The 25,580-nt window shown below is 56.9% G+C and overlaps 1 protein-coding gene across 11 annotated transcripts in view; it reads left to right on the top strand.

Annotated features, from left to right (window-relative positions):
* Window positions 1-25,580, top strand: part of MARK2 (microtubule affinity regulating kinase 2) — a 105,146-nt gene that overhangs the window by 71,626 nt on the left and 7,940 nt on the right. For 7 of the 11 annotated variants that reach the window (XM_034775520.1, XM_034775519.1, XM_034775515.1 and 4 more), the window contains exons 2-15: window positions 6,316-6,495; window positions 10,446-10,499; window positions 16,640-16,688; window positions 17,149-17,214; window positions 17,339-17,409; window positions 17,846-17,902; window positions 18,155-18,391; window positions 18,874-18,993; window positions 20,121-20,220; window positions 20,931-21,043; window positions 21,382-21,514; window positions 22,300-22,475; window positions 22,719-22,816; window positions 24,604-24,762. In XM_034775520.1, the coding sequence (XP_034631411.1) occupies window positions 6,316-6,495; window positions 10,446-10,499; window positions 16,640-16,688; window positions 17,149-17,214; window positions 17,339-17,409; window positions 17,846-17,902; window positions 18,155-18,391; window positions 18,874-18,993; window positions 20,121-20,220; window positions 20,931-21,043; window positions 21,382-21,514; window positions 22,300-22,475; window positions 22,719-22,816; window positions 24,604-24,762 (1,613 nt within the window). The remainder of the gene's footprint in view (window positions 1-6,315; window positions 6,496-10,445; window positions 10,500-16,639; window positions 16,689-17,148; window positions 17,215-17,338; window positions 17,410-17,845; window positions 17,903-18,154; window positions 18,392-18,873; window positions 18,994-20,120; window positions 20,221-20,930; window positions 21,044-21,381; window positions 21,515-22,299; window positions 22,476-22,718; window positions 22,817-24,603; window positions 24,763-25,580) is intronic. The other 4 variants (XM_034775526.1, XM_034775524.1, XM_034775525.1 and 1 more) reach the window with 1 other exon arrangement.

Here is a 25,580-nt window from a genome sequence, read left to right as displayed (position 1 = left end):
TTTGTTGGGCAGGCCAGTGCTCTTCTCCCATTTTACAGATGGGCAACTGGGGCACAAAGCCCATTGGTAGTGTTCAAAAGTGCTTACGTCCCTTTTCAAAATGGTCTCAGGAACACTGGCTCCTAAATCTCATTGACTTCCAGTGATATTTAGGGCTTGTCTACACTGTGCCGCAGAGTGTGAATCGCAGAGCGCACTGCCCTATGTGGACACTGCCGGCGTGAATGAAAAGGTATCTAGTTCACAGAAACATAGTCCTATCTGAAAGAGGACAGTGTTAACACAAACAGGATACCTTTTAATTCGCACCACCTGCATCCACGCAGGGCAGTTACTGAGAGACGCTCTGGTGTGTTCTGCGATTCACACCCTGTAGCCCGCACTGTGGTGCAGAGTAGACACAATGTTAGGCTCCTACCTGCGCCAGTCACTTTTGAAAATGGGACTTCGGGTAAAAATATTCACAAGCACCTAAGGCCTTTTCTATACACAATTTGAAATGGTTTAACTACCCCGCTCCCATTAGAGCTGCCCAGCCCTGCTGATGGAGATGATGGAATCACGAGGCCTGGTGAGTATGGTGGATCAGAAGATCGCCAGTGTGGTTCCCTTTGTGACTGCTTTGCACATCGGGAGGCAGGATGGTCCAGTGGATAGGGCACTGGCCTAGGACTTGAGACCTGGGTTCAGTTCCCTGCTCTGCCACAGGCTTCCTGGGTGACCTTTGGGCAGATCGCTACGTCTCTCTGTGCCTCAGTTCCCCATCTGTACAGTGGAGATAACAGCACTGCCCTGCCTCACAGGAGGGTTGGGAGGGAAATGCGTTAGATTGTGAGGCACGTGGTACTGCAGTGATGGAGGCCATATAAATACATTACATAGAGACAGTTATAGAACTATAAAGGTGCTTTATACCAATGCAGCTGTTTCCATCCAGGAAGAGAAATAAGCTACACTGGTATAAAGGCACCTTTATATTAATATAACTGCATCCACACCAGGGCTTGTACTGGTAGAATTATATTGGTAATCACATGCACACCAACTGACACTGTTATATCAGCAAAAAAATTGTGTGTAGAATAGGCCTTGGACTCAGGCACTTAGGGGCCACTTTGAAAACAGGACTTCAGGTGCTTCTAAGTGACTTGCCCAGGGTCATACTGGGAGTCTGTGGCAGAGCAGGAACTTGAACCTGGGTCTCCTGAGGCCAGAACTACACTAGGGGCTGCTGCTGGCACAGCTCTGTTGGTCAGGGATGTGAAGAGGTGCAAGCCACAGCCACAGAGCTGTGCTGGCAAATAGGGCTTAACCAAAACTGTTGTTTCACGGGTGGGAGGGGGACTGGAATAAGCTAGATAGACTGATGAAAGTGCAACTCTGTTGGTATAAGCTGGGTCCACACAAGGAGTGCTTTGCTGGCTAGAGCTCTAAACACTGGGACATCCCTAGATAGAAACTGCCTCTACTGAACTGACCCTTCAAAATCATGGTGACTGGATTCACAGCCTGTGACAGACCCAGACCAGTGGGGTACAGGAGTCTGGTAGAGGGCAAATATACTGGTCACTGGATGAGTAGTTTTCTATTCCCTGAGTGACCAGAGCAGGGGCTGCACTAGAGTAATCAGGAACTTGCTAGAACCAGTTAAGGCAGGCAGGTTAATTAGGACACCTGGAGCCAATTAAGAAGAAGCTGCTAGAATCAATTAAGGCAGGCTAATCAGGGCACCTGGGTTTTAAAAAGGAGCTCACTTCAGTTTGTGGGGTGAGTGTGAGGAGCTGGGAGCAAGAGGCGCAAGGAGCTGAGAGTGAGTGCTGCTGGAGGACTGAGGAGCACAAGCGTTATCAGACACCAGGAGGAAGGTCCTGTGGTGAGAATAAGGAAGATGTTTGGAGGTGGCCGTGGGGAAGTAGCCCAGGGAGTTGTAGCTATCATGCAGCTGTTACAGGAGGCACTATAGACAGCTGCAGTCCACAGGGCCCTGGGCTGGAACCCGGAGTAGAGGGCGGACCCGGGTTCCCCCCAAACCTCCCAATTGACCTGGACTGTGGGTTCTCCCAGAGAGGAAGGTCTCTGGGCTGTTCCCCAACCCACATGGTGAATCTCTGAGGCAAGAAAATCCGCCAATAAGCGCAGGACCCACCAAGATAGAGGAGGAACTTTTTCACAAGCCTTACTTCAGACTTTCTCAAAGTGTGGCCTGAAACTCCTCCACCTCAGGCCAGGAATCCTGAATCACAATGGCCCCCAAAATTTGCATTACAGCAATGCCTCAGCACCTGCACAAATACAACAGAGTCAACATGGCTTTTGTAAAGGAAAATCATGCCTCACCAATCTATTAGAATTCTTGGGATCAACAAGCATGTGGACACGGGTGATCCAGTGGATATAGTGTACTTGGACTTTCAGAAAGCCTTTGACAAGGTCTGTCACCAAAACTCTTAAGCAAAGTAAACAGTCATGGGATAAGAGGGAAGGTCCTCTCCTGGATCAGTAATTGGTTAAAAGACAGGAAACGAAGGGTAGGAATAAATGGTCAATTTTCACAATGGAGAGAGATAAATAGCCGTGTCCCCCAGGTATCTGTACTGGGACAAGTCTTATTCAACATTTTCATAAATGATCTGGAAAAAGGGGTAAACGGTGAGGTGGCAAAATTTGCAGATGATACAAAATTATTCAAGATAGTTAAGTCTAAAGCAGACTGCAAAGAGTTACAAAGGGATCTCAGGAAACTGACTGGGCAACAAAATGGCAGATGAAATTCAATGTTGATAAATGCAAAGTAATACCACATTGGAAAACATAATCCCAACTATACATACAAAATGATGGGGTCTAAATTAGCTGTTACCACTCAAGAATGAGATCTTGAAGTCATTGTGAATAGTTCTCTGAAAATATCTGCTCAATGTGCAGCAGCAATCAAAAAAGCTAACAGAATGTTAAGAACCATTAGGAAAGGAATGCCGCTATATAAATCCATGGTACGCCCACACCGTGAATACTGTGTGCAGCTCTGGTTGCCCCATCTTAAAAAAGATATATAGGAATTGGAAAAGGTAGAGAGAGAGGCAAAAATGATTGTGGGGACGAAACCGCTTCAATTTGAGGAGAGATTAAAAAGACTGGTACTGTTCAGCTTGGAAAAGAGACAGCTAAAGGGGAATATGATAGAGGTGTATAAAATCATGAATGATTGGAGAAAGTAAATAAGGAAGTGTTATTTACCCCTTCCCATAACACAAGAACCAGGGGTCACCACATGAAATTAATGGGCAGCAAATTAAAAGCAAACAAAAGGAAGTACTTCTTCACACAATGCACAGTCCATCAATGGAACACTATTACCAGTGGATGTTGTGAAGGCTAAAACAATAACAGGATTCAAAAAAGAATTAGGTAAGTTCATGCAGGACAGGTCCATCGATCGCTATTAGCCAAGATGGTCGAGGATGCAACCGCACACACTGGGTGTCCTAAGTCTCTAACTACCAGAAGCTGGAAGTGGACAACAGGGGATGGATCAGTCGATGATTCCCCTGTTCTGTTCATTCCCTCTGAAGCACCTGGCATTGGCCACTGTCGGAAGACAGGATACTGGGCTAGGAAGGCCATTGGTCAGACCCAGTATGGCCGTTCTTATGTTTTCTTATGTTATGTTCAACACAGTCCAGGCAGTCCCTGCCCCAGAGAGCTCATTATCAGAATAGACAAAAGGATGTGAGTGGGAACTGAGGCACAGAGCAGACGGGAGTAGTACATCAGGTCAGTGGCAGAGCCAGGAATAGAAAACCTAGTGTCTTCAGTTTCCCATAGCTGCTATAACCCAGCCATGTTTCTGACTCTGTGTGAGCGTATTGGGGCGCGGGGAGGTCATGTCTGAACTCATAGCAGTGCATGTGCCTAATCCTCCGTGAGGCTGGTTTCTAGTGAAGGGGGCGGGGGAGGGGAGTCTGGTACTGTGTGGCTGCAATTCCAGTGTCAGGGAAACCTTCGGCTTCTGGAGGCTTTACTGGAAGACACTTCATTGTGTAACCCCAAAACATGCTCATTGCTCTGGGAAGTGCTAGCCAGGCTGCCTGGGTCTGAGCTGGTAGCTCCCAGACTGTGTCAGAAAGAGCCTGTGGAAGTGTCAGGCTTTGCCACACCCCTCCTGAGTTGCCTAGCAGGGATCCTATTGCCATGAATGTGGAGAGGAAGTGATCTCTCAGGGGAGCCCTGTAATTGATTTACAGAGAGCAAGGGCAGCCGTGCCAGGCACTGCACCTGCCTGACCTCCAAAGGGTTAAGTTAACTTTTGGCACAGGTGGGCCTTTAACTTTAGCTTTCTTGGCAGCTTCCTCTGATCTCTTCCTCCTTTGCACTTATGTTACATGAGTGCCTGGCTGGACACCTGCAGTAAGAGAACAGGTGTGGCTGTTAGCTTGGGGCGTGGATGGGAGCAGTGCTGGACTTGAATCTCTTCTCACATTCATCTCCCCAGCTCTGCCTTTTCTATTTTCCCTGGAAACACGTAGGATGCAATTTAATGATTCCTGTGTCTAGATTGTGCAGGGTGGGAGTCAGAGCCAGAGATGTAACTCAGCCCCTTCTCATTAGAGTGGAGGACTGGGAGTCAGGACTCCTGGGTTCTATACCCAGCTCTGGGAGGGAAGCGGGGCTGACTGGGTTAGAGGGAGGAGAGCTGGAAGTCCAGACTCCTGGGTTCCGTTCTTAGCTCACTATCCTGCTGTGCAACCTTGGGCAAATCACTTGACTCTTTTCTGCCTCAGTTCCCCTTTGTAAAGTGGAGAGAACGTTCATACCAACTCTGAGACAGGTGCTGGAGCTGAAATTTCACACAGCATGCTGGTATTGCACAGATGTATTTGTCCCTCGGGATCCCCAACCTGCAAAATGGAAATACCCGGGTGGGGGGGAGGCGGCCTCTGAGGCTTAATGGAGGCAGAAGCTATTACTGGATCAGTTGTCTAGGAGGGTAGTGGCAGAATCCATCCCACCGAGATACACACTTGATATCTTTAGCCACTGATCTGTGGTGAGTCTTACATGTGCTGGGTTAAGCTGTCCCCTCCCCTGGCGTCAGGAAGGAAGATAGCCCACTGCGGGTTGGGTTTGCTTTTCCTTCCTGGGTAGAGCATTACCCAGGAATCCACACTCAGCATTGTGCATTACTGGTATGGGGCTGGTGCCAGGATCCCCATCGTAAAGAGTTTGCGGCGATGCAGAGCTCTTAAAGCTGGAAGGGCCTGTTAGATTAACTGGTCTGCCCTCTTGTATAACACAGACCAGAGAATCCCTCCCATTCGCCCAGGACTGAGCCCTCCTCAAATAACAAAGCAGTGTGGGTGGTGGGACTCTGCTTCCCTCATTAAGGGATGGAGGACTGCACTTGGGGGTTTGCAGGGTTGTTCTACCTAGTGGAGGGGTGTCCCTGCCCCATTTGTGTCCCATGACTGCAGGAGAATGCTACTCTTTCCATCTGGCTCCTGCTGCTCCACAAAGCAGTGTGAAATGCTTTCTAGCAAGGGGCTACATAGAGGCCATACAGCAGCCCCAGCCAAATCCTAGGTGGGATCTAGTGGCAATGAAATCTGTCGATCCCTTTCCTCTCGGGCAAGTGTGGGCTGGACCTGCGCTCCAGGCGCGTTGAGGCTACTGCCAGCCAACCAGATTGACTGGTGTGTTTGCCGTGGTCTCTGTGTGTGCAGGTGGGTGAGGGGTTAGTAGCATGTCGTTCCTCATGATCCCTGGTGACCTTGCATTTGGGCTTGGCTTTCACCCCCTCCTATGCTGAATCCCGTAGTGCATCCCTTTTAAAAGGGCCTGAATGAATTTGGGGCCACTTCCTAGTTAACACATGCTGGGGCAAGGGTCTTCCCATCTCATGCTTCAGGGCACTGCCTGGTTCCCAGTAGAGATCAGGAAGGGAGTCCCCTCCCAATGCATCATGGCATAGCCTGACATGTGCATGGAGTGGAGACGAGGCCAGTGGAATTGGGGCTCAAACCCACTGAGGCAGGGCAGTGGTGGCTGATCCCCTGCAGTGAAGAAGGGGCTGGGCAACGCTTGCTTGAGCATTGGCAGGGCCCAAAAAGGTTTAACCAGTCTCCTGAGGGCTGAGGGCTCTATCCCGCCAGTCAAGGTGAGAAGCTGAATACCAGAGTGGGCCCCGCAGAGCACGCAGGGGTGGGGATACCGAGCCTCAGTTCGGCACTGGAGCTGAGCACAAGGGGATGGTGCAGGGAAGGGCATGACCCTCTGGTGGCTTTCCCTAGCCTAAGTTGTGTGTGTTTGTCTCCACAGCCGGCGCTGGGCCACACAGAGTCCAAGGCCAGCAGCAAATCCAACATGCTGCGGGGCCGCAACTCTGCCACCTCCACCGATGAGCAGCCGCACATTGGGAACTACCGCTTGCTCAAGACCATCGGCAAGGGCAACTTCGCCAAGGTCAAGTTGGCGCGCCACGTCCTGACAGGGAAAGAGGTGAGATCTGTCGGGTAGGGAGGAGGGGGAGCAGCACCTAAATGGAAAGGGTGTGAGGCCAAGCCCACAGGCTGGGATGCAGGATAGAGGCCAGGGCAGATGTTCCCAGGGCGGCGTTGCCGGGGGATGGGGCTCAATGGGGAGGGGGATGTGCTTTGCGATGATGGAGTGTCCACGTGACAATCTCTCTAAGGCTTGGTCCCCTCTGTTGACTATTTTGTTATGACCCCATGCCTAGTGGCTAGAGCCAAGGGGAATCTCAGCATCTGGCCTTGCTATTTTGACCCTGGACAAGTCCCTTCCATCTCTGCTTCCATTTCCTTCTTTGTAAAAGCCCCATGGGCCTTTCTCCAGGGTCTGATGTGCTGCCGCGCAGAGTCTGCGCCACATCCGGGGGTGGGGGGGTTGCCCCCTCTGGCAAATGGGTAAGCTGAAGTACCAGGGGAGGCAGAACCTGGGTCTCCTGACTCACCGGTATGTCTACACTGCAGTTAAAAACCCGCAGCTGGCCCATGCAGGGCTCAGGCGAAGGGGCTGTTTAATTGCAATGTAGACGTTCAGACTCAGGCTGTAGTCTAGGCCCTCTGTAGGATGGGAGGGTCCTAGAGGTCAGAGCCCGAACAGCTACACTCCATTTAATCAGCTTATTAGCCCAAGCTAAGTCAGCTGGCACAGGCCAGCCAAGGGTGGCTAACTGCAGTGTAGACGCACCCTCTCAGCCCTGCACTTGAGCCACCATGTTGCGCTCCCTCCTGCTTGGAGCGCTTTGCAAGTCTGTGAGGCCTCCAACCCAGAACAAGCGTGTGCACTCGGAAATGCCAAGTACCATTCGTTGCCAAGCTGCCAGGCGCCCAGCCCAGGCTCCCACTCCTCGGAGCAGATGGCAACAGATGCACCCCAGCACGTGGCTCTGCTGCAGCCGCTTGGGCCGTTACAGAGGCAGCCCTGAATCCTAACCAGGGGCCAGGCAGGTTTATCCCACTGCCTTAAAGCCTTTTGTGCTTGTAGGAATGTGCTAGAATCCTGCTCTGCTCCGAAGGGCTGCAGGAGGGTGGAAGAACCCAGCCTTGTGGCTGCTTGGCTTTCCCATCCCGCCCCTCTAGGACAGGCCCTACAGGCTGCACTGCTGAAGGGGCTGTCCAGCCTCGGGAAGGGCCCTGGGGGCAGAGTGGGGCGAACAAACGGGGAGTGATCCAGACGGCTCTTGGCTCCTTGAGAGGCTGGGGCCCCGCCCCCGAGAGCAGCTCAGCCAGGCAGCGCTCCACACCAGGAGCCAGGGCAGGTGCCATTGTTTCCTCTTCTTTGGGGAGGTGTGTGGGTGTTCGTTGGTTGAGCACACATGTATTTTTCACAGGAACAGAGCAGGCCCCGTCCCACCATGTTTTTCCCAGGATAGGGAGCAAACAGTACCCAGCAGATCATGGGTGGTTCTGCTTCCCCCCTGCCCCTCATACAGCAGCTCTGCTTGGCTGCCCCTCTTCAGGATGGCGGGAAGAGGAAAGGGCAGCCAGTCAGATGGGGGCATTTTCCTCTTCAGACTCCCAGGAGGGTGTGAAATACCAGAGAAGTGATGGATCAGCTGGATTCAGTTTCCCATGGGCTCAGCGGCAGGGCCAGGGCGTTGGGTGAGCGTCTTTTCTCCGCCCCCCAGCTCTGTAGGCTGTAAATAAGCCTTGGCGGCAGTGTGGAAATACCGGTTTGTTCACAGGGCCCTGGTGTTTGCACAGGCTGAAGAAGCCGGTTATCTCCAGCCTGAAGCCTGCGCCTGTTTCCCAACAGCTCTTGTAGCGTTGTCACTGCTGAGGCTGCCCTTGGAGGGCATCTGTGTTTGCAGCCTGCCCCTGCCTATGCTGCAGCCCAGAGCACTGGGTTTGGTGCTCAGTTAACACCAGCCTAGCTTACCTGCCCCTTCCAGCTAACAGAGTAGGGTCTGTGTGAGGGGCACTAAGGGGCTTCCGCTGGGGGGAGGGGGAATAGTTCCTGGAGGGGGGGCTGCAGGAAGAGGAGGGGTTTTCTCATTCTGATTGATGGGCCCAAGTGCAAGCGTGGAAGCCAGGAAGGCATGCTCCCTGGCTCTGAAGAGCCCTCCCTCTGTCCTACTTCAGCACATGCTGCCTCCTGCATTAACCCCTGTCCAGACTGGTGGGAGGGATTGATCCAGGTCAGCACTGCAGGTCACTGCTGTGAGACCTAGCTGGGATCCCCCTTGTGAGCCACATCCATCCCTGGGAGTCAGCGCAGGATCGTCCCCAATGCCTTGTCTAAGTGTCCTGACCCACGGGGCTCCCACTACATCCCCTGGGAGAGTTTCACAGCCCAACAGATCTGGCTCCCAGCAGGTTTTAGCCTCTTCTTTGGTCTGTTTTAACCCCCTCACATCTGACCCATCATTTGACCCTCTCTCCCTTTGCCATAATGCCCTTCAACACACGTGCTCAAACAACTGCTGCCCCTGTCCAGCCCTGGCTTAGCCTGTTGGCTCTCCACCTAACCCCTCCAGCCCTTTCAGTGTCTCCACTGAACTCTGGTCTCGGGGAAGAGTTAAAGGGGCCTGGCAGGGCTGCAGGCTGTGGTGCTGCTAGGCTAGCTGGGTTTTTACAGCTGCACTGAGGCTCTGCTATTGTGTGTGTCCCTGGCTGTGAGGGGAGTGGGGAGAGGCGGCAGCAAGCTATTCCTCCCTGCTTTGCACGCAGCAGAGGGTTTAGGATCCAAGGGAGGATGAAGTGTTGGGATAGGTTTGCTGGAGGAAAAGGGGGATTGCATTACCCTGGGGGTCTTGGTTGGCTGAAGTGGTAGCTGGCTGTCCCTTCGCTGGATCATAGTTCAATGGGGCTCAGGGAGCTAGAGCTCCCTTTTGGGAGACTTGTATTTTCCTGACATGCTGGCTTGCAGTGGAGCTGCTGTAGTCAGTGGCTTGCACTGGCCAGCTCTTAGCCAGTGGTGTGTTTGCTGTAAAGACTTTAGAAGCCATAGGGCTTTAGTGCCCATGAGGAAGTGTTTGAACAACATCTGCCAAAGCCCAGGACTCCAGATTAGCATCATGACCGAGGGTGATACCTGCTGAAACTCTTCCACGTGTCTTGCCTTTCCTGTCCTACTGGGTCTTGGGGGTGGTGGTGGGGGTTCTGTCTCAGTGCTTATGTATGCACCAGGTTGCCTTAGATTGATCTTGCTTCAGCCATTTCTAAATGGATCTAAAGCTCCAGCAGGGGATGAGTGCAAGTTGGGGAGTGTGTATGTGGACAAAACCTTGACAGGAGTGACAGGTGGGGCAACAAGGGCCTGTCAAGCAGTGAGAGCCAAGCTTGGGTACCTGAGGGAAGGTGGAAATACCTTCCCCACTATCGTCACTGAGTGCCATCCCCCTGTTGTAGGTTACTGGCCCAAGCCGGCTAATCCCAGCCCAGCTCGCTAGCCTCTTTGGAGCGCTCTGCCGCACGCTGCTCGCGGAACCTGCTGCTGTGCTAGCTCTCTGCCACCTGTGAGATTAGCCAGCAGGTCTGGGCTCTTCATTTGGTTCTCTCAAAAGGATCCAAGTTGAACACCATTCACTGCAGGTTCCCTGCCCGACTCCAGGAACCTGCCACATGTTTCAGTGTGACACAGTCACTGCTTCGCACCCGATTGGTTCAAGTCCTCGAGACAGGATGAAGAACCGCCCCCACAGTCGGTCTGACACACACTGGCCTATAATCTGAGTTTTCCCAAGGCTGTAAATTGCCCGCTGGCCTGCTGCCAACCCTGTGCTGGGCCCGCTGGGGAGCTCGGCGGAACAGAGATGCATTGTCGTTAACCGGGGCGGCAGAGGCAGCAGCGAACAGCCAGCCTGAGGATTGTCGGGGCCTCCATCCTTGTTTGCACCTGCCTAGGATTCTCCCTCGGGCATGTTTTGCTCCAGCTTGTCCAACACTATGGGAGAGATAACTGAGCTCCTCTCTCTCCCCATCCAGGTGGCTGTGAAAATCATTGACAAGACACAGCTCAACTCATCAAGCCTGCAGAAGGTAAGGGCCCTGTCTCTGCTATGTTCAGATGTGGGCATAGCACCCTGACAGCAGGAGGTGCTCTAAGTACTGCCCCTCCACCACCACCACCCTCAGCACGCCCTTCACTGTCATGGTGATGCTCTGAATTAAACAGAGTAAAATCTCTGCCCAGCTGCTCGTGCTGTGTTCTGAGCCCTGCACTGTCCAACCATCTGCCTGCATGGGGGATTCGGAGCGTGGGGGTCCCTGGGATAGCACAACCAAGTTCCAAGGCTTCAGTTTGCCAGCATAACTGGCAAGGTGTGTTGTGCTTCTGCTCTAACTATTGGACTTGGGAGCTAGGGCTCCTGGGTTCTGTTCCCAGCTCTGGGACGGGAGTGGGGTCTAGTGGGTTACGGGGGTGGCGGGGAGCCAGGACTCCTGGGTTTTACTCCCAGCTCCGACCTGCTCTGCCTAAGTAGAATGGGAGAGACTACATGTTGCCTACCTTCGTGAGGTACTGACTGAGTGACACCACAGAGCTGTGCCCCATGAGGTCAAAGCTAAGCAATGGGACACCCAATGCTCCATCCTGCTGAGGGCTGGAGGTCAGTCAGCCTTGCCATGGTACCAGGGGGTCATGATGTGTCATTAATGGGCTCCCTAGAGTGGTGGGGGGGGGTATGAATGTCCATGGGCACAGAATATCCCGCCCCGGAAGCTTGACCCTGTACCCGTTTTCCCCACCACCACCACAAAAGGAATACAGCTCTGCTTGTGGGAAGTGAGTGGGGCAGGGAGCCCATGCCAGCGGATCCCTTCAGTGTGCTCTGGGGTGTGACTGCTCCTCTTGCCCGCTCGGCAGATACCCCCAGCTCCTGCAGGAGTCGGGCTCCAAATGGCCAAGGCTGTCGCCAATCCTCCGCCCGCATGGGTCACCAGAAGGCCATGCGGGAGGTGCAGCACTCTGTGCCCAGACTACTCCATGTCCTGTTTGACTCAGAGCCTGACACCAGCAGCCCTGCATGGCTTGGCAGCCGCTGATGCAGCCTTGTCAACAGAGCCTGAGCAAAGCGGCTGAGCTGGCAGCCGCTGCAGCTTTCAGGGTATGTGAACACCCAGGGAGGGACTGGCGTGGGGCCTGGACCATGAGGCCTCTTCTATCCCATTTCTCCCCATGTCAGGATGCATCTCCTGGAGCCACCTTACCTCAGTGACCCCCCACTACCCCCTGGTGTGTCCCTCCCCACCGAGATGTAGGTCTCCCTTATCTTCATCAGGCCTTCATTCCACTTCCCAGCACCACCTCTGGTTATACCAAGCCCCCTGCCATGGGCTGGGTCCCGCTGGAGTGGAGGATGCGGAGCCCCTCGCTGGATGGGCCCTGTTGCCAGAGGAATGCCAGCCCTAGGTACAGGGGAGGCTTTCCCCAGCCAGGCTTGAATAAAGGGAGCTGGGAGACGTGTGCTTAGGAGCTTTCCAGCCACCCCCCAGCCTCCTGCCATGTGAGACCAGGCATGTGGCCCAGGTGAGCTGTGTGTTGCCTCATAAGGCACCTGGCCAGCTGTGGAGGAGTGATCCCTGCCATCTCCTGCCCCTATGAACGTTGGTCCCCGGATTCTCCAGCTCAAGGCATAAGCATGTGGCGCCTTCCCCCAGAAAGCCAGAGCACCCTGCAGAGGAATCCCTCCCCCCCATTCTAAAGCCAGCCATAGCAACCGTCGCATCCCTGGCAACCAGCACAGAGCTGCGCCCACCTCCAGAATCAGCCTTTCCAGCTCGTAGGCTCTGGGCTCTGCTTTGGGCACATCCTGGGAGGGGGTGTCTAGTGGGTGAGGGTGAGCTCAGCCCTCGGCCTCCTGCATGGGTGCCAGCGCTTCATTTAACCCCTCCTTGCCCAGTTTGCTCCCAAGTCACAAGGCAGTTTGGTGCACTGGGCCCAGCCTCCACCCTGTTGGGGTGGAGCTGAGGCTGGAGGGGATGCTGGAGCTCTTTCCTGGGGGTTTCTCACCAGCCCAGCTGCTCACTGCCTTATTGTTTACTATGGTGTCCTGTAGGGGACTCTGGTAGGTCAGAGCCCTGCTGCGCCAGGCACCATACAAACTCATGATGGACACAGTCCCTGCCCCAGAGAGGTTATAGTCTAAGCACAAAGCCTCATGCCTGACCCTGGGGAGCAGCTGTGTGTTGAGCAGTGGCTTATGGGATGTGTGGAGGGGAGCTCTCCTATGGGAAGGGTATTGTGGCATAGTGGGTAACGCATCCGACTTCTGGTGCAGTATCAGGGCATGCACCTATGGCTTTTGGTGCCCTGACTGCTTTTCTCTGGAGCTCTGAAGAGAGACGTGCCTTGTCCTGCTGGAAGGCTCTGTCCAGGCTCGCGAGCCAACACAGAAGGGATGCCCTCGCTGACTAGTCCCAATGAGGTTTGCACCATTTCATCCACTTAGAGTCTCCACATTGGCTGGTGGAGGCATCCCTGTGGCCATGAGTGCAGAGCGGAGCTGATCCCCTCCTGTTTCTCTCTGCGCTGTTTAGCCCAAGCTATCCCTAAATCCTTGGCTGTACCCCAGCCCCAGATGGAGGTGGGGATGACAGATGGTTGCTGGAGGAAAAGCCTTTTGCTGTAAAGCCTCAATAGAGCCCCTTCCAAGAGCAGGACGTTGGGGAATAATGCCTACAAAGAGGCTTGCTGCTGTCTTAGACTGCAGCTCAATGGGTGACCAAGATCTAGTGAGCACTGGCTCACCTGTGGCCCAGATTAGCTGGGAACGAGCACAGCTCTCTGGGGAGCAGTGTGTTCTCAGCTCACCGGTGTCCCAGGCTAGCCGGGAGCCAGTGCAGATCTCTGGGAGCAGTGTGTTCTCAGCTCACCGGTGTCCCGGGCTAGCCGGGAGCCAGTGCAGATCTCTGGGAGCAGCGTGTTCTCAGCTCAGTGGACCATCTGGGAAGCTGTTGAGGATTCTTCAGGGCAAGGGGGGGGAGATACATGTCACTGCATTCTGGCTGGGTAGGAACCCAAGTAGACAGCTCCTCGGTTTCACACCTGACCATACTCGCACCATTGTGGGGCATTTGTGGATCAAGTGAATCGAAGGGCACCCGGCTAGGAGCTAACAGTCCAGCAGCCGGAGTAACTGACTCTGTGCAAGCAGCTGTGGCGTCTGAACATCTGGCTGCCAGTTTTCAGTTTGGCTCAGTCTCCAGATGTTTGCTGGGGAGGTATTTATAGCTCTCTCCCATGTATGGTCATTAGGGAGCCCATAGACCGTTTAATTGCTGTGGTTTTGGGACGCGGGGAAGGGGGCGGGATGCGTCTGCGCTACCAGCTGCGGGAGGGAGGGTTCTCCTGGAAATCACTCTGTCACGTCCCCGCCAGTCGCCAAAGGGAAGCTGTGATGCAGAAAACAGGGCCTGGGATGGGGCCTCACTTTGTTCCCCGGCCCCAAGGCACTTGCCCACTGCAGGACCTGGGTGCATGCTGCCAGGCTTGTGCCCAGGAGCAGGGTAGCACTCAGCATGGCATCCTGAAAGCCTCAGGGTTCTTCCCTGGCAGGAAGGTATCCCCCTCGCTCCCCAGGGGGAAACAGATACAGACCCAAAATTCATCGGTCCCCTGCTCTCTCCGTTAGCTTCCACTTCCTTTCCAGAGCATGAAGCTGATCACAGGCGCCCTGACTGCTCCGATGGCCAGAGCACAGTCCCTGCAGCAGCTCTCACGGACCCACGGCCAAGTTGCCTGGAGCTCTGCCCTGGGCCCTCCTTGCCAATGTCAGAGGCACCTGTGTTCTCCTGCCCCGCGTAGGACCATGTGCTGTATGCTGGAAGGCAGTTCCCCTGTTCAGGACGGTTTGTAGCTGGCGGCAGGCCCCCTGAGGAAGGGGCAAGGGTGCCTGCTTTCCCCTGGCCTGCAAGTGGACCGCGTCCACCTAGCCGTGTCACGCAGGAAGTTGAGCAAAGGCCTGAGAATCCAGAGACTGACCTCAAATTAGCCCAACTCACAGATCCTCCTGGAAAGGAAAAGCTCCCCCCTTACTTCCCCACACACAGGCTGAGCGAGTAGGGGCATGGAAGATGCCGAGTGGGCGTCCCTGCAAGCCAAGACGTGAAGGGAAGGAACGGAGGAGAAAACTCTGGGTTGTCTGTGGCCTGTTGCCTTGGTAACAAGGCAAGTGTTAGTCAGACACTTGGCATTGTTTCCCGAGAGAGAGCTGGGAGAACAGTGCTGGGGCCCATGTGTGGACAAGGGCTCAGCCCCTGGGCAGAGCCTTGGGGGGGATAGCTAAGTGAAGGGGGGTCAGCCCAAGGCAGAGCTGAGGGGGTGGAGGGAAGCTGTGTGTGGAAGGGGGGAGACAGCCCCACATCCCGACCACTCCCCCTCTCCTGCTAGGCTGGGCACTCAGTCCAAGCATACCCCATAGGCTGGCAGCACCTAAAGCATGGCCCCCTCCGAAGCCTGACAGATATCCAGGCAAATCCCAGACCCCGGGGGGCCTTGCGGCCTGGCCTCAGCTTGGGGCCCATCCCAGTGCTTTCTCTGTGGCCCCACCTACCTGGGTCAGGACTTGGGCAGATGCCAGCATGGCAATGCTGCCCCTGTGGGTTGTGCAAGGCAAGGGGTCAACTCCAGCCCCTTCCCTCCATAGGATATCTGCCATGGGGCTCCCCGGCAGACACAGCTCCTCAAGCCCCACCCCACCCTCAGCAAAAGGTAGCAATGCCCTGGCTCAAGACAGGATACAGAGGAGCCAACCCCTCAGACCCACACCTGCTCCCACTCTCAGCCCCCGGAGCACTGCCCAGACAGTTTCCCCTTGAGCCCTTGATGGTACACAGAGCAGCAGCTCAGCGTGACCTGATGCTCACCCACAGAGCCAGATGCTTCAGGGAGCCAGTGTTCACATGCTGACATGCAGGGGCATCACCCACAAAGGCCCTGTCTACTCTGCACCGCACTTCCCATCACAAGAGAGATCAGGCCCCAAAATCCTGTGCTGGCAGCTGACTCACTCCACACCAGAGGTGGCTGCATTTCATCAGCATTGCCCCGGGGCAGCTCTGGGCTCCTCTGTGGCAGAAGGTGTTGGATGAAGTGGCATCCCCTGAGACAACTCCATTTCCAGTCCAAGGTCAATCTCCTGGTGGATAATTGCTTGTGCTGGGTTCTCTCTCTCTCTCTTTTATGGGGGCGGGGGGACACATTGCAGACGCCTGCCCATGACCAGCCGCCTGAAGGTGAGAGAGTTAGCGTACCTCTGCTCTGCGTGGCTTCTTCCCTTCTGAATTAAGCAGCTGAGACCCTCCTGTGTCACAGTAACTTTGAGGCAGGGTGGCCTAGTGGCTACAGCACTAACTTACAACTCAGAACTTCTGGGTTCTAGTCCCAGCTCTGCTGTGACCTCTGTGCCTCAGTTTCCACATATGTAAAATAGGGATAGTGATACCGATAGTCTTTGTAAAGCACTTTGAGCTCTGCGGATGGGCAGCACTATAGAAGAGCCAGGGATTATTAGCATAATTGTGTGAGGTGCTCTGGTGTCTCTCTTGTTGTGGGCGCGTCCACCTAGCCCAGCTAAGGTGGCAGGAGGCTCAGTCTTGGTGCCCGATTACCCCAGCTGGTTACACACAAGCGGATTGCTTTGTTAATTAATGGATTACAGTAACAAGATCTGTAATCTGGGGTGGGGATTCCGACCTGACCCCAGGGGAGGGGTAACGCGCTCCCACTTAACAGAATTGCTGTGTTGTCCAAACATATGCTAAGCTGCTCAGCAGCCCTGTTAGGGGGGCATTGTCCCTCTGCTTCCCGTTTCCAAGGTAGCTTTCAGACCCTTCTGCAGTGCAGCAGCCTCCCCTAGGAGCTGAAACCTGGGACTGGGGAAGGGAGGCAGGACTCCTGGGTTCCAGTCCCTGCTCTGCCTTTGTGGCCTTGGGCAAGTCAGTTTTGCCTCCTATGACAGTGCTCTGAGATCCTCAGCTATTGACAGGCAGATGGGCCTATGGGGGTGTGTGGCTATTTGGGCTGGCCACCCTATTCCAGCCTGATCTCAAGGGTCCTGGCTCTGTGCAGTGACCCCTAGAGTAGGGGTCTGGGCCTTTGGGATACGCTGGCCTCGTACTGTTGGGCTTCCCTTGTTGTTTAACCCCAGCTGTGTGCTCTCATCTCTGCTTTATTCCAGCTCTTCCGGGAAGTGCGAATAATGAAGGTTTTGAATCATCCCAACATAGGTGAGACAGTGCACACAGCTTGTCCCAGTCCCAGGCTCGCTCGTCCTGGGAGAGGGATGGCTGGGACGCCTAGGGGCAAGCTCCCACCCACCCCAGTGGGGAAGGCAGGCTCTAGCTGGTGAGGGTGAAATGCCCCAGACAGCTTCTACCCTCAGGGCTGGAGAGCCACATACCCAAGCCCTGGTGAGCTGGATTTCATGCTCTTTGCAGTTGTAGCAGTTCTGGGCTGCGGTGCGCGGCCACCTGGAGAGCTCCCAGCGCTGATCCGGGCACGACAGCTAATGCCAGCACTGGATGCCCAAGTGGGCACAACTCCAGTTAATGTGAGTGGGTTGGTGCCTACACCAAGTTTGGCCCCGTGAGCCTCCTGCCATCACCAGTAGGGGGAGCATCAGCCCAATCATGCAGCCAGCCTTCCACAACCCCTAGGACACCCACTTCCCCGTTTTGTGTCTTGCAGTTAAATTATTTGAAGTCATAGAGACGGAGAAGACGCTGTACCTCGTCATGGAGTACGCCAGCGGGGGTAGGTGCCCGCCGGGCTGGGAAGGGGCATCCATAACACCCTCCTGCCCTCAGCCAGAGCAAAGGCTTCTGGGGGGCTCAGGCCCACACCCTTCTCCGTGTAACGTCTCTGTCGCTCCCTGCAGGTGAGGTGTTCGACTACTTAGTAGCCCATGGAAGAATGAAAGAGAAAGAAGCCAGGGCAAAATTTCGACAGGTTAGTTCTGCTCCTGGTGACACGGGGCCCTGACCCCTGGTGCAGGGGTGCTGGGCGTTGTGTGGGCGTTAGCACACCAGCCTCTGAGCTAGAGGCCACTTGAGACAGTGACCCCACTAAGCCCAAGGCTGCTGAGGGAGAGTCCGACCAAAGCAGGGTTTAGCCTTGTGAACCCCTGGGATGAAGCAGGAAATTTTGGCGGCTGTGTAGAGGGCACTCTCCTCTCTGTCTGTAGTGGTGCTTAGATAGCATGAAGGTGGGCACCGTGTGGACACCTGAGGTGGGGGAGCGGGGCTCAGCTGTCCTTTTGAGCTGTACAGTGAGGCTGAAGGGGACATAGGTGGATTGTGAAGCGTGATTGCGTCCCTTTCCCCGCACGGGCAGCTCTGTCGTGAAGACCCGCCCCCCCGCATCTTGATCTTCTCTTCCCTTCCAGATAGTGTCTGCTGTGCAGTACTGTCACCAGAAGTTCATTGTACATAGAGACTTGAAGGTAAGAGACACTCTCTCTCAGCAGGGCGTGGTGCTGCCAGAGCCCCTGTTCAGATCTGCTCCCCCTGCTCCTCATGGTGCCGCTCCCACTACATTGATCCCCTCCCCTCAACTGGCATGGGACTCGCACTCAGTTTTGCCAATGCCTTTTCATCCCAACTCACAGCCCCATTGGCTGTCCTCTCTCCTTACCCTGCGAGGGATGCCCAGGCAGCAGTGACCCCCCCCCTGCCATGTTGCTCGTACCCTGCAGGCCGAGAATCTGCTGCTCGATGCCGACATGAACATTAAAATCGCCGACTTTGGCTTCAGCAACGAGTTCACGTTCGGGAACAAGCTGGACACGTTCTGTGGGAGCCCTCCCTATGCTGCGCCTGAGCTCTTCCAGGGCAAAAAGTACGACGGCCCCGAGGTGGACGTTTGGAGCCTGGGGGTCATCCTGTACACCCTGGTCAGCGGCTCGTTGCCCTTTGATGGGCAGAACCTCAAGGTGAGTGGGCATGGCACCCCCACCTCCGCCACCGGCGGTTTCCCCCAATCAGCCCCTGGCACCTTTCCCCCCAACATGCACTGGGCATGCTGGGAGCCTGCATACCCACCGTGCGCACCCCGAGAAGGGGTGGGAGCCAGGACTCCTGGTTCTGTTCCTAGATCTACCATGGGGAATGGGTAGAGCGGGGGCTGGGATTCCTGGGTTCTGCTCCCTGTTCTGGTAGGGGCGAAGTGTCTGGTAGTTAGAACGGGGGACTTGGAGCTAGGAGCCCTGGATTCTGTTCTTGGTTCCCTGACTTGTCTGACCCTGGTAAGTTGTTGGGTTTTTTTCCCCCGTCTGCCTAATGAGGATAATCACATCCTGCACCTCTCCTTGCGTCACAGAGTTGGAGTTTGTGTGTGGGGACATTGTGTGTGCTCACGTGTGTCTCCGTGCACCCACCCTCTGTGCTCTCCTGCTGACCCTTCCTTTCCCCCCAGGAACTGCGGGAACGGGTCTTGCGGGGCAAGTACCGGATCCCCTTCTACATGTCCACGGACTGTGAGAACCTGCTGAAGAAATTCCTCATTCTCAACCCTAGCAAGAGAGGCACTTTAGAGGTGATTGAGGGCAAGGGGGTCCTGCCAGCGCATCCCAACAGTGTCTCCTGTGCTACAGTTGGCTGTTCCCACTGCGCTAGTTGGAGTGTTCCCAGACTAGGCACAGGCCCGGGGGGGTCTGGCTTGATACCGGAGCTGGGAGCTGCTGTATGCCCTCAGCGCTGTGGGCCTCCTCTGTGGGGAGCAGTTTGTGGAGAGGGTGGGAGGGCCTGGCAAAGGTGGGAGTTCCTGCTGCCAGGCCCACCCCACCCCACCACACCCCGCTCTGGAACAGAGCACTCTGATCTCTCTGTAGTGCCCCTTCCCCAGCCTGGAGCTAGCACAGGGGCAAAGGCCCCTCCGAAGGCTGCACTCGGGGCCCACTGCCCTGGTGGCTCCAAGGGGAGCCTCTCTCGTTCCGGTTGCATGGCAGCTTGCTCCCCCCCCCCCCCCGAACTGGCTGTGGAGAGAGCAGACAAGCCAGCGGTGCTGCCTGTGCCTAGGCAGAATGGGGCGGGGGCAATGCTCAGACATGGCCTAGGAGCCTGCCTGCCTCCCTCAGTGCTCCTCCCCTCTGCAGCAACAGCAGCTGCCCCCCATCAAACCAATGGACCCATCCAAGCCAGCATTCCCCCCTCCCCAATCAAACCAATGGGCCAAGCAGGCCCAGCATTCACCTCTGTCACCAGGCCAATGGGACCAGTCCCTGCCACTCTGGGTCAGGCCCATGGGGCCCAGCCAGCTCAGTATATCCCTCTCCTTCCCCATGGGCCCAGCCAGCTCAATATATCTGCCCACCCTCTCCACAGTGGATCAGACACATGGGCCCCAGCCAGCCTGGCATCCCCCCAGTCCCTGCCACTCTGGGTCAGACCCATGGGCCCGTGCAGTCCAGTATCCCTCCCCTCCCCACCCCCTAATCAGACCCATTGGCCCCTCTGGCCTAGGATCCTCTCTCCAGCAGTGACCTGTACCTTGATGCTCCTGAGGAAGGCCCAAATCCCTCTCAGTGCTGGGCCCATTGGGTGCCTGACGCACTTGGGGGGAGGCGGGTTCCTTCAATGGCTGCACAATGGGGGTCGAGGTGAATGTTGCATCCCCGGGTGTCCTCTGCCCATCCCTTTGTTGACTCCCCCTCTCCACTGCAGCAAATCATGAAAGACCGCTGGATGAATGTGGGGCATGAGGACGACGAGCTGAAGCCCTACGTGGAGCCCCTCCCTGACTACAAGGACCCACGGCGGACAGGTACGGCACCGGAGCATCCGGGGGCATGGCAGCTTGGGCCCCCCCGAACTGGCTGTGGAGAGAGCAGACAAGCCAGCGGTGCTGCCTGTGCCTAGGCCTCAGTGCTCCCCATCCCCGCCCTGTGTACACAGCTCCCCCTCTGCAGTGGGGCGAGAGATAACGGAGAGGTGCAAGACGCTCTGCTGGAGAGGCAGTGGGGGCTCGTGACTAGAGGGAGCTGAGAATCCAGATGCCTGTGTTCAGCTCTGGGAGTGGAGTGCGGGCTGAGAGCCAGGATTCCTGGGTTCAGTCCCAGCTCTGTCACAGAGGCTGTTCCCCACTGTACCTGTCCCTGACCTGCTCAGTGTCGTCACCCCCCAGTACCTGTTGCTAGGGGGCAGTTGGTGCCAGCAGGTGCTTTGAGCCTTGTCATGGGAAGCACTGAGCTACTCAGTGCCAGCTGGGAGCTAGAACAAGCCAGGCCAAACACCTGGGCCTGCTCCCTCCCCAGCTGCCCATCACCCGGGCACACCTCCCAGATGGGGCACCTTAGTGGGGACCTACGCCGTCAGTCACCCGGTGCTGTGCACAGTTGGACTGGGGCTGTGGGCTACCTCGGCGCCAGGGCACCCCTTTCCCCCTGTGCTCAGCAGTGGGTGCCCCCTGTGCCAGGCAGGGTGTGGGGCTGTGTCTAGGGGACTCCTCACCATGGCATGTTTGTTTCTCCACAGAGCTGATGATCTCCATGGGGTACACGCGGGAGGAGATCCAGGAGTCGCTGATAGGGCAGAAGTATAACGAGGTCATGGCCACGTACCTGCTGCTGGGATACAAGAACTCAGAGGTGGGTGCTGTGGGGAGGTGGGCTCCAGTAGCAATCACACGGCTCTGTCAGCTGCTCCCCTGCCATCCCAGCCCTGGGCTCTCTCCTCCACCCCTCAATCTTAACCCACAGCCTCGGACTCTGGTAGGGGCTGTTTTCTAACACCCTTGTGATTCCAAAATGATCTTTCTGGGCAGCGACTGGATTGAGCCCCTGGAACTGGCCATCCCAGTGGTGGCAGCCTGTTGCCAATGCAGGCTTTTGGCAGTGAAGGCTGATGCAGTACCCTATGCCCTGCCCAGCTCCCTGCCATTCCCTGGAGCTCTCTGGAAACCCCAGCCTGTCTCCTGTTCTTCCAGCTGGACAACGACAACATCACGCTGAAGCCGAGGCCTCAGGCCGAGCTGGCCAACAGTAGCGCCCCCTCCCCCTCGCACAAGGTACAACGCAGCGTCTCTGCCAACCCCAAGCAACGGCGCTTCAGCGACCAGGGTAAGTGGCCCCCCAGGCAGCGCCCCACTGGCCACCCTGGAGCCTCTCAAAGCCGGGGCAAACAGGAAAGGTGATGATTAGTCTGGCAGTTATCTCTATGGGATAGGTCTAGTAGTTACAGCAGGGAAGGGTGGGAGTCTCCTGGTTTCTATCCCCAGCTCTGCTGTGGACTAGCAATGTGACCCAAGGCAGCCCTTTTGATGGTGAATGGTGCGGCTGATGCTGTGAGCTCTGCTAGTGGGAAGGGCTAGAGAAAGGGGGCCCTGCTCTCGGCCATGGCTGGCAGCGGTTTCCCTCAGATCTGCAGTCTCTCTCCCTGGTCTCCTCCCTCAGGCCATGGTCCCAGGGATCCCAGGGCCGTGTGACAGCACAGCCCCCTTTCAGCAGCAGGGGTCGCCCCTCGGGGGCTGGAATCCATCAGCAAGCAGGAACACCAAGCTGCTCTAGTCTCCTGGCATGGAGATGTCCAGGGCAGCCAGCCTGGCCCCTGTGGTGATGGGGGTGAGCCAGAGCCTAGTGGGGCGGGTAGCAGTGGAGGGGGATGGTTCCCAGCTGTGTAGTGGTGCTGGGTGGGGGCACTGAAGCAGAACTTGAGGCCCCTGGCTGGGTGGTAGTGGCAGGGGGTTGGGGAACAGTACTGAGGTGGGATGGTTCCTGGCCAGCCTGGGTGGTGGTGGGGACATGGGGGACTCTTGGCCCCTGGCTGGCCAGACAGCAGCAGCAGTGGGTGGGGTCCATCTGGTGCTGCCCGTGCTCAGCCCGCAGGCCCATCGCTGTCATTACAGTCCCTGCCATCCCCACCTCCACTTCATACTCCAAGAAGACCCAGAGCAACAACGCGGAGAACAAGCGCCCCGAGGAGGAGCGTGAGGCTGGGCGCAAGGCCAGCAGCACCGTCAAAGTGCCCGCCAGCCCGCTGACTGGGCTCGAGAGGAAGAAGAGCACACCCACCCCATCCACGGTCAGGACTCCTGCATCGTGTTCCTGGCTCTGGGAAGGGAGGGGGGCCTAGTGGGTGTGGGGAGCTGGGAGCCAGGACTCCTGGGTTCTATTCCTGGCTCGATTGCAGACTTGCTCTGTGAAGTTGAGTGAGTCACTTCACCTCTGTGCCTCAGTTTCTCCCTGTGCAGGATGGGCCTGGGATGAGGTGAGGGGCAGCAGGTGTCAGACGCCCCCATTCACTCCATGTCTGTCCCCCCCACAGAACAGTGTCCTCTCCACCAGCACCAACCGGAGCCGGAATTCCCCCATGCTGGAGCGGACCGGTTTGGGCCAGAACTCCATACAGAATGGCAAGGACAGGTAGGGATCCCCGGGCAGTCCCGGGTAGGAGGCTAGATGGGAGCCATCCCATCCCTGGGAGCCTTGGAGTGCCACACTGGGAGTCCGCCAGGGCGTCTGTCTCCCATCTCTGCCACTCTGGGGCCTGGGGGCTCGGCAACACCACGATCTTCTCTGCGTGGTGCCCCACTTCAGGGAGCGCACTGCATCCCAGGGCTGAGGAGGAGTGGAGGGGGCTTCCTGCCTGGGCAGCAGGGGCCCTGGCACGGCAACACGGAAGCTGGCAGCTCTCCCCTTCCAATGCCCAAGGGAGCTGACTTGCTGCTCCCTGGGGACTGCTGCTCATTTTGCCACCATCGCAGATGTAGCAAGCGTGGGAGGGGCATTTGGCAAGGGGGTCATGCCAGGCCCCCATCCCAGGGTTTGGATCACACCATTATGCCCTCTGCGCGTTCAGCTGGGAAAGTCCTAGGCCAGTACCCTACCCATTCCCACAGCCTCTGGGCTCTGCGTGCCCGGCTCCGCGTGCCCCTCTCCCTTCCCCGCGCCTGCTGACTGGGCTCTGCATGTCCAGCTCTCCCCCACCCCCAGTGCCAGGGCATTGTGCATCCCACTGTCCCCCTCCCCCAGTGCCAGGTGACTGGGCTCTGTGCATCCCGCTGTCCGTCTCCTCCCCCTCCCCCAGTGCCAGGTGACTGGGCTCTGCGTGTCCCGCTGTCCCCCTCCCCCAGTGCCAGGTGACTGGGCTCTGTGCATCCTGCTGTCCGTCTCCTCCCCCTCCCCCAGTGCCAGGTGACTGGGCTCTGCGCGTCCCGCTGTCCCCCTCCCCCAGGGCCAGGTGACTGGGCTCTTGGTGCCCGACTGCTTCTAGACGCCACTGAGCTCAGACTGAGGAGCAGCAAAAGGTTCCCCATCTGGAGCATGGCACCCCCATTCCTTCCCATTGCTGCTGCTCCATCTCCGCTCCCATTCATTGTGCACCCAGCAACCCCCACTGCTGCAGGACCCCAGTTGGGGGAGAGGCTCCGTGCCCACCTGCAGCCCACTGCCCATCTCCTTTATTTTACCCCTCACCTTCATCAGCACCCGCCCCTTGCCCATTCTGCATCTGAGTGTGTGTCCCTCCCCCCCCCCCCATATACACATATACTGGGCTGTATATTGTATATTTTGCTCCCTGATCTGTCTCTGCCAACATGGGACTGTATCTCTAGGGCAGCACAGGGGGGCTGGGGATTTCTCTTCCTGAGTGGGCTTAGGTCTTCCTGAAAAGTTGTAAGGCTATAAATCGGGGTGCCCCTACCCCCAAATCTCTGTAGGGAATGTGGCAAGGAGGCCATAGCAGGGCTAAGGGACTGAGCTATTGAGGCCTTTCTTTTCTAGAGGGCATCGGCTCCAGTCCAGCCACAGGGCAGGGGACTGACTTGTTCAGGGTGGTGGGGATGGGATCTGGTGCCTTTCCCCTTTAGGGGGCACTGGCTCCACTCAGGCCCCAGGGCAGGAACTGCCAGCTGGCTCATGGGCTGGCGCTTTCCTCTCCACAGAGCAAGTCTCATTCCCTGATCCTGGGGCCAGCTAAGCTTGGCTCTCGGGCTGGTGGCTAGTGGGCCAAATGCAGCTGATGCTACTTGGCCCATGGCTGTGCAAGAGAACAATCCAGCCACCCCTCAGGTCCCAGCACTGTGGAGGAGGGTGGGTGGGAGAGCCCTATAGACCCTGAGAGCAGGTGTAGCTCTGGATACAGCCTCATGTCCCCTGCCCCTCCCCTCCCTTTAAATCTGTGCTTCTCCCCTGCTTTTGTTTCCTAGTTTAACCACTCCGGGGTCCAGGGCTTCCACGGCTTCCGCTTCCGCCGCCGTGGGCTCCGCGCGCCCGCGCCAGCACCAGAAATCCATGTCTGCCTCCGTGCACCCCAACAAGCCCACGCTGCCCCCCACTGAAAATAATTGTGAGGCCCAGAGACCCAGGCAAGTAGGCAGGCAGGGTGCCCCCTAGTGTCTGCTCCTCGCCCACTTCCTGCGCACCCCTCCCTGGGCCACCAGGCCTGCAAGTGAGTGAGCAAGAGGATGCTGGGCCATGGGGGCCCAGCAGATGTGGCAACCCCCATCTTTGTCCATGGTGGGTGGCATCAGGTGATCCCTGCAGCCAGCGCTGCCCAGGGACCCACCCAGCCACTCAGGGAGGGGATGGCTAATCCCATGATCCCCCCTGAGGCCAGAACTGGTGGAAGCCTGTGCAGGGCTGGAGTCTCAGCCCTGGGTTAATGTTCCCTCCATATAGCTCCTGCTAGCCACTCCCTAGGGTCCCCCACACACTAGCTCACTGCACCCCAGCTGATCTGTGGGCTCCAGCCACAAGAGGAGTCTGAGGGGTCAGCTGCTGGAGATGACCATCTGCTGCACATCTAGCTGGCAGGGGACGGCCCCCTCTGAAGCCTCGGGGAAGCAGAGATGGAGGCCCTGGGACAACTGGCCTCCGTGGCACCTCCACTCCTGAATGCGAGAGTGACCTATCTCCCCTCTGCTCCCGGGCCCTAAGGAGCCACGCTGTGCAGGGAGGGGCCAGGGTGGGGGGCAGGATCTTGACTGACGTGGCTTTTGTAGCTGCCTGTGCCTACTACACTTAATATTGATACTAAGCGTATGTCAACACAGCAATTAAACACCCGCGGCTGGCCTGTGTCAGCTGACTCAGGCTGCAGGGCTGTAAAACAGCAGCGTAGACGTCCAGGCTCAGGTTCCAGAGCCCTGAGAGCCCGAGTCAGCTGACACAGGCCAGCCGCGGG

This window comes from Trachemys scripta, chromosome 7, assembly GCF_013100865.1.
Source record: "Trachemys scripta elegans isolate TJP31775 chromosome 7, CAS_Tse_1.0, whole genome shotgun sequence".
Lineage (NCBI taxonomy): Eukaryota > Metazoa > Chordata > Testudines > Emydidae > Trachemys > Trachemys scripta.
This window is presented reverse-complemented; position numbering and strand designations above follow the sequence as displayed.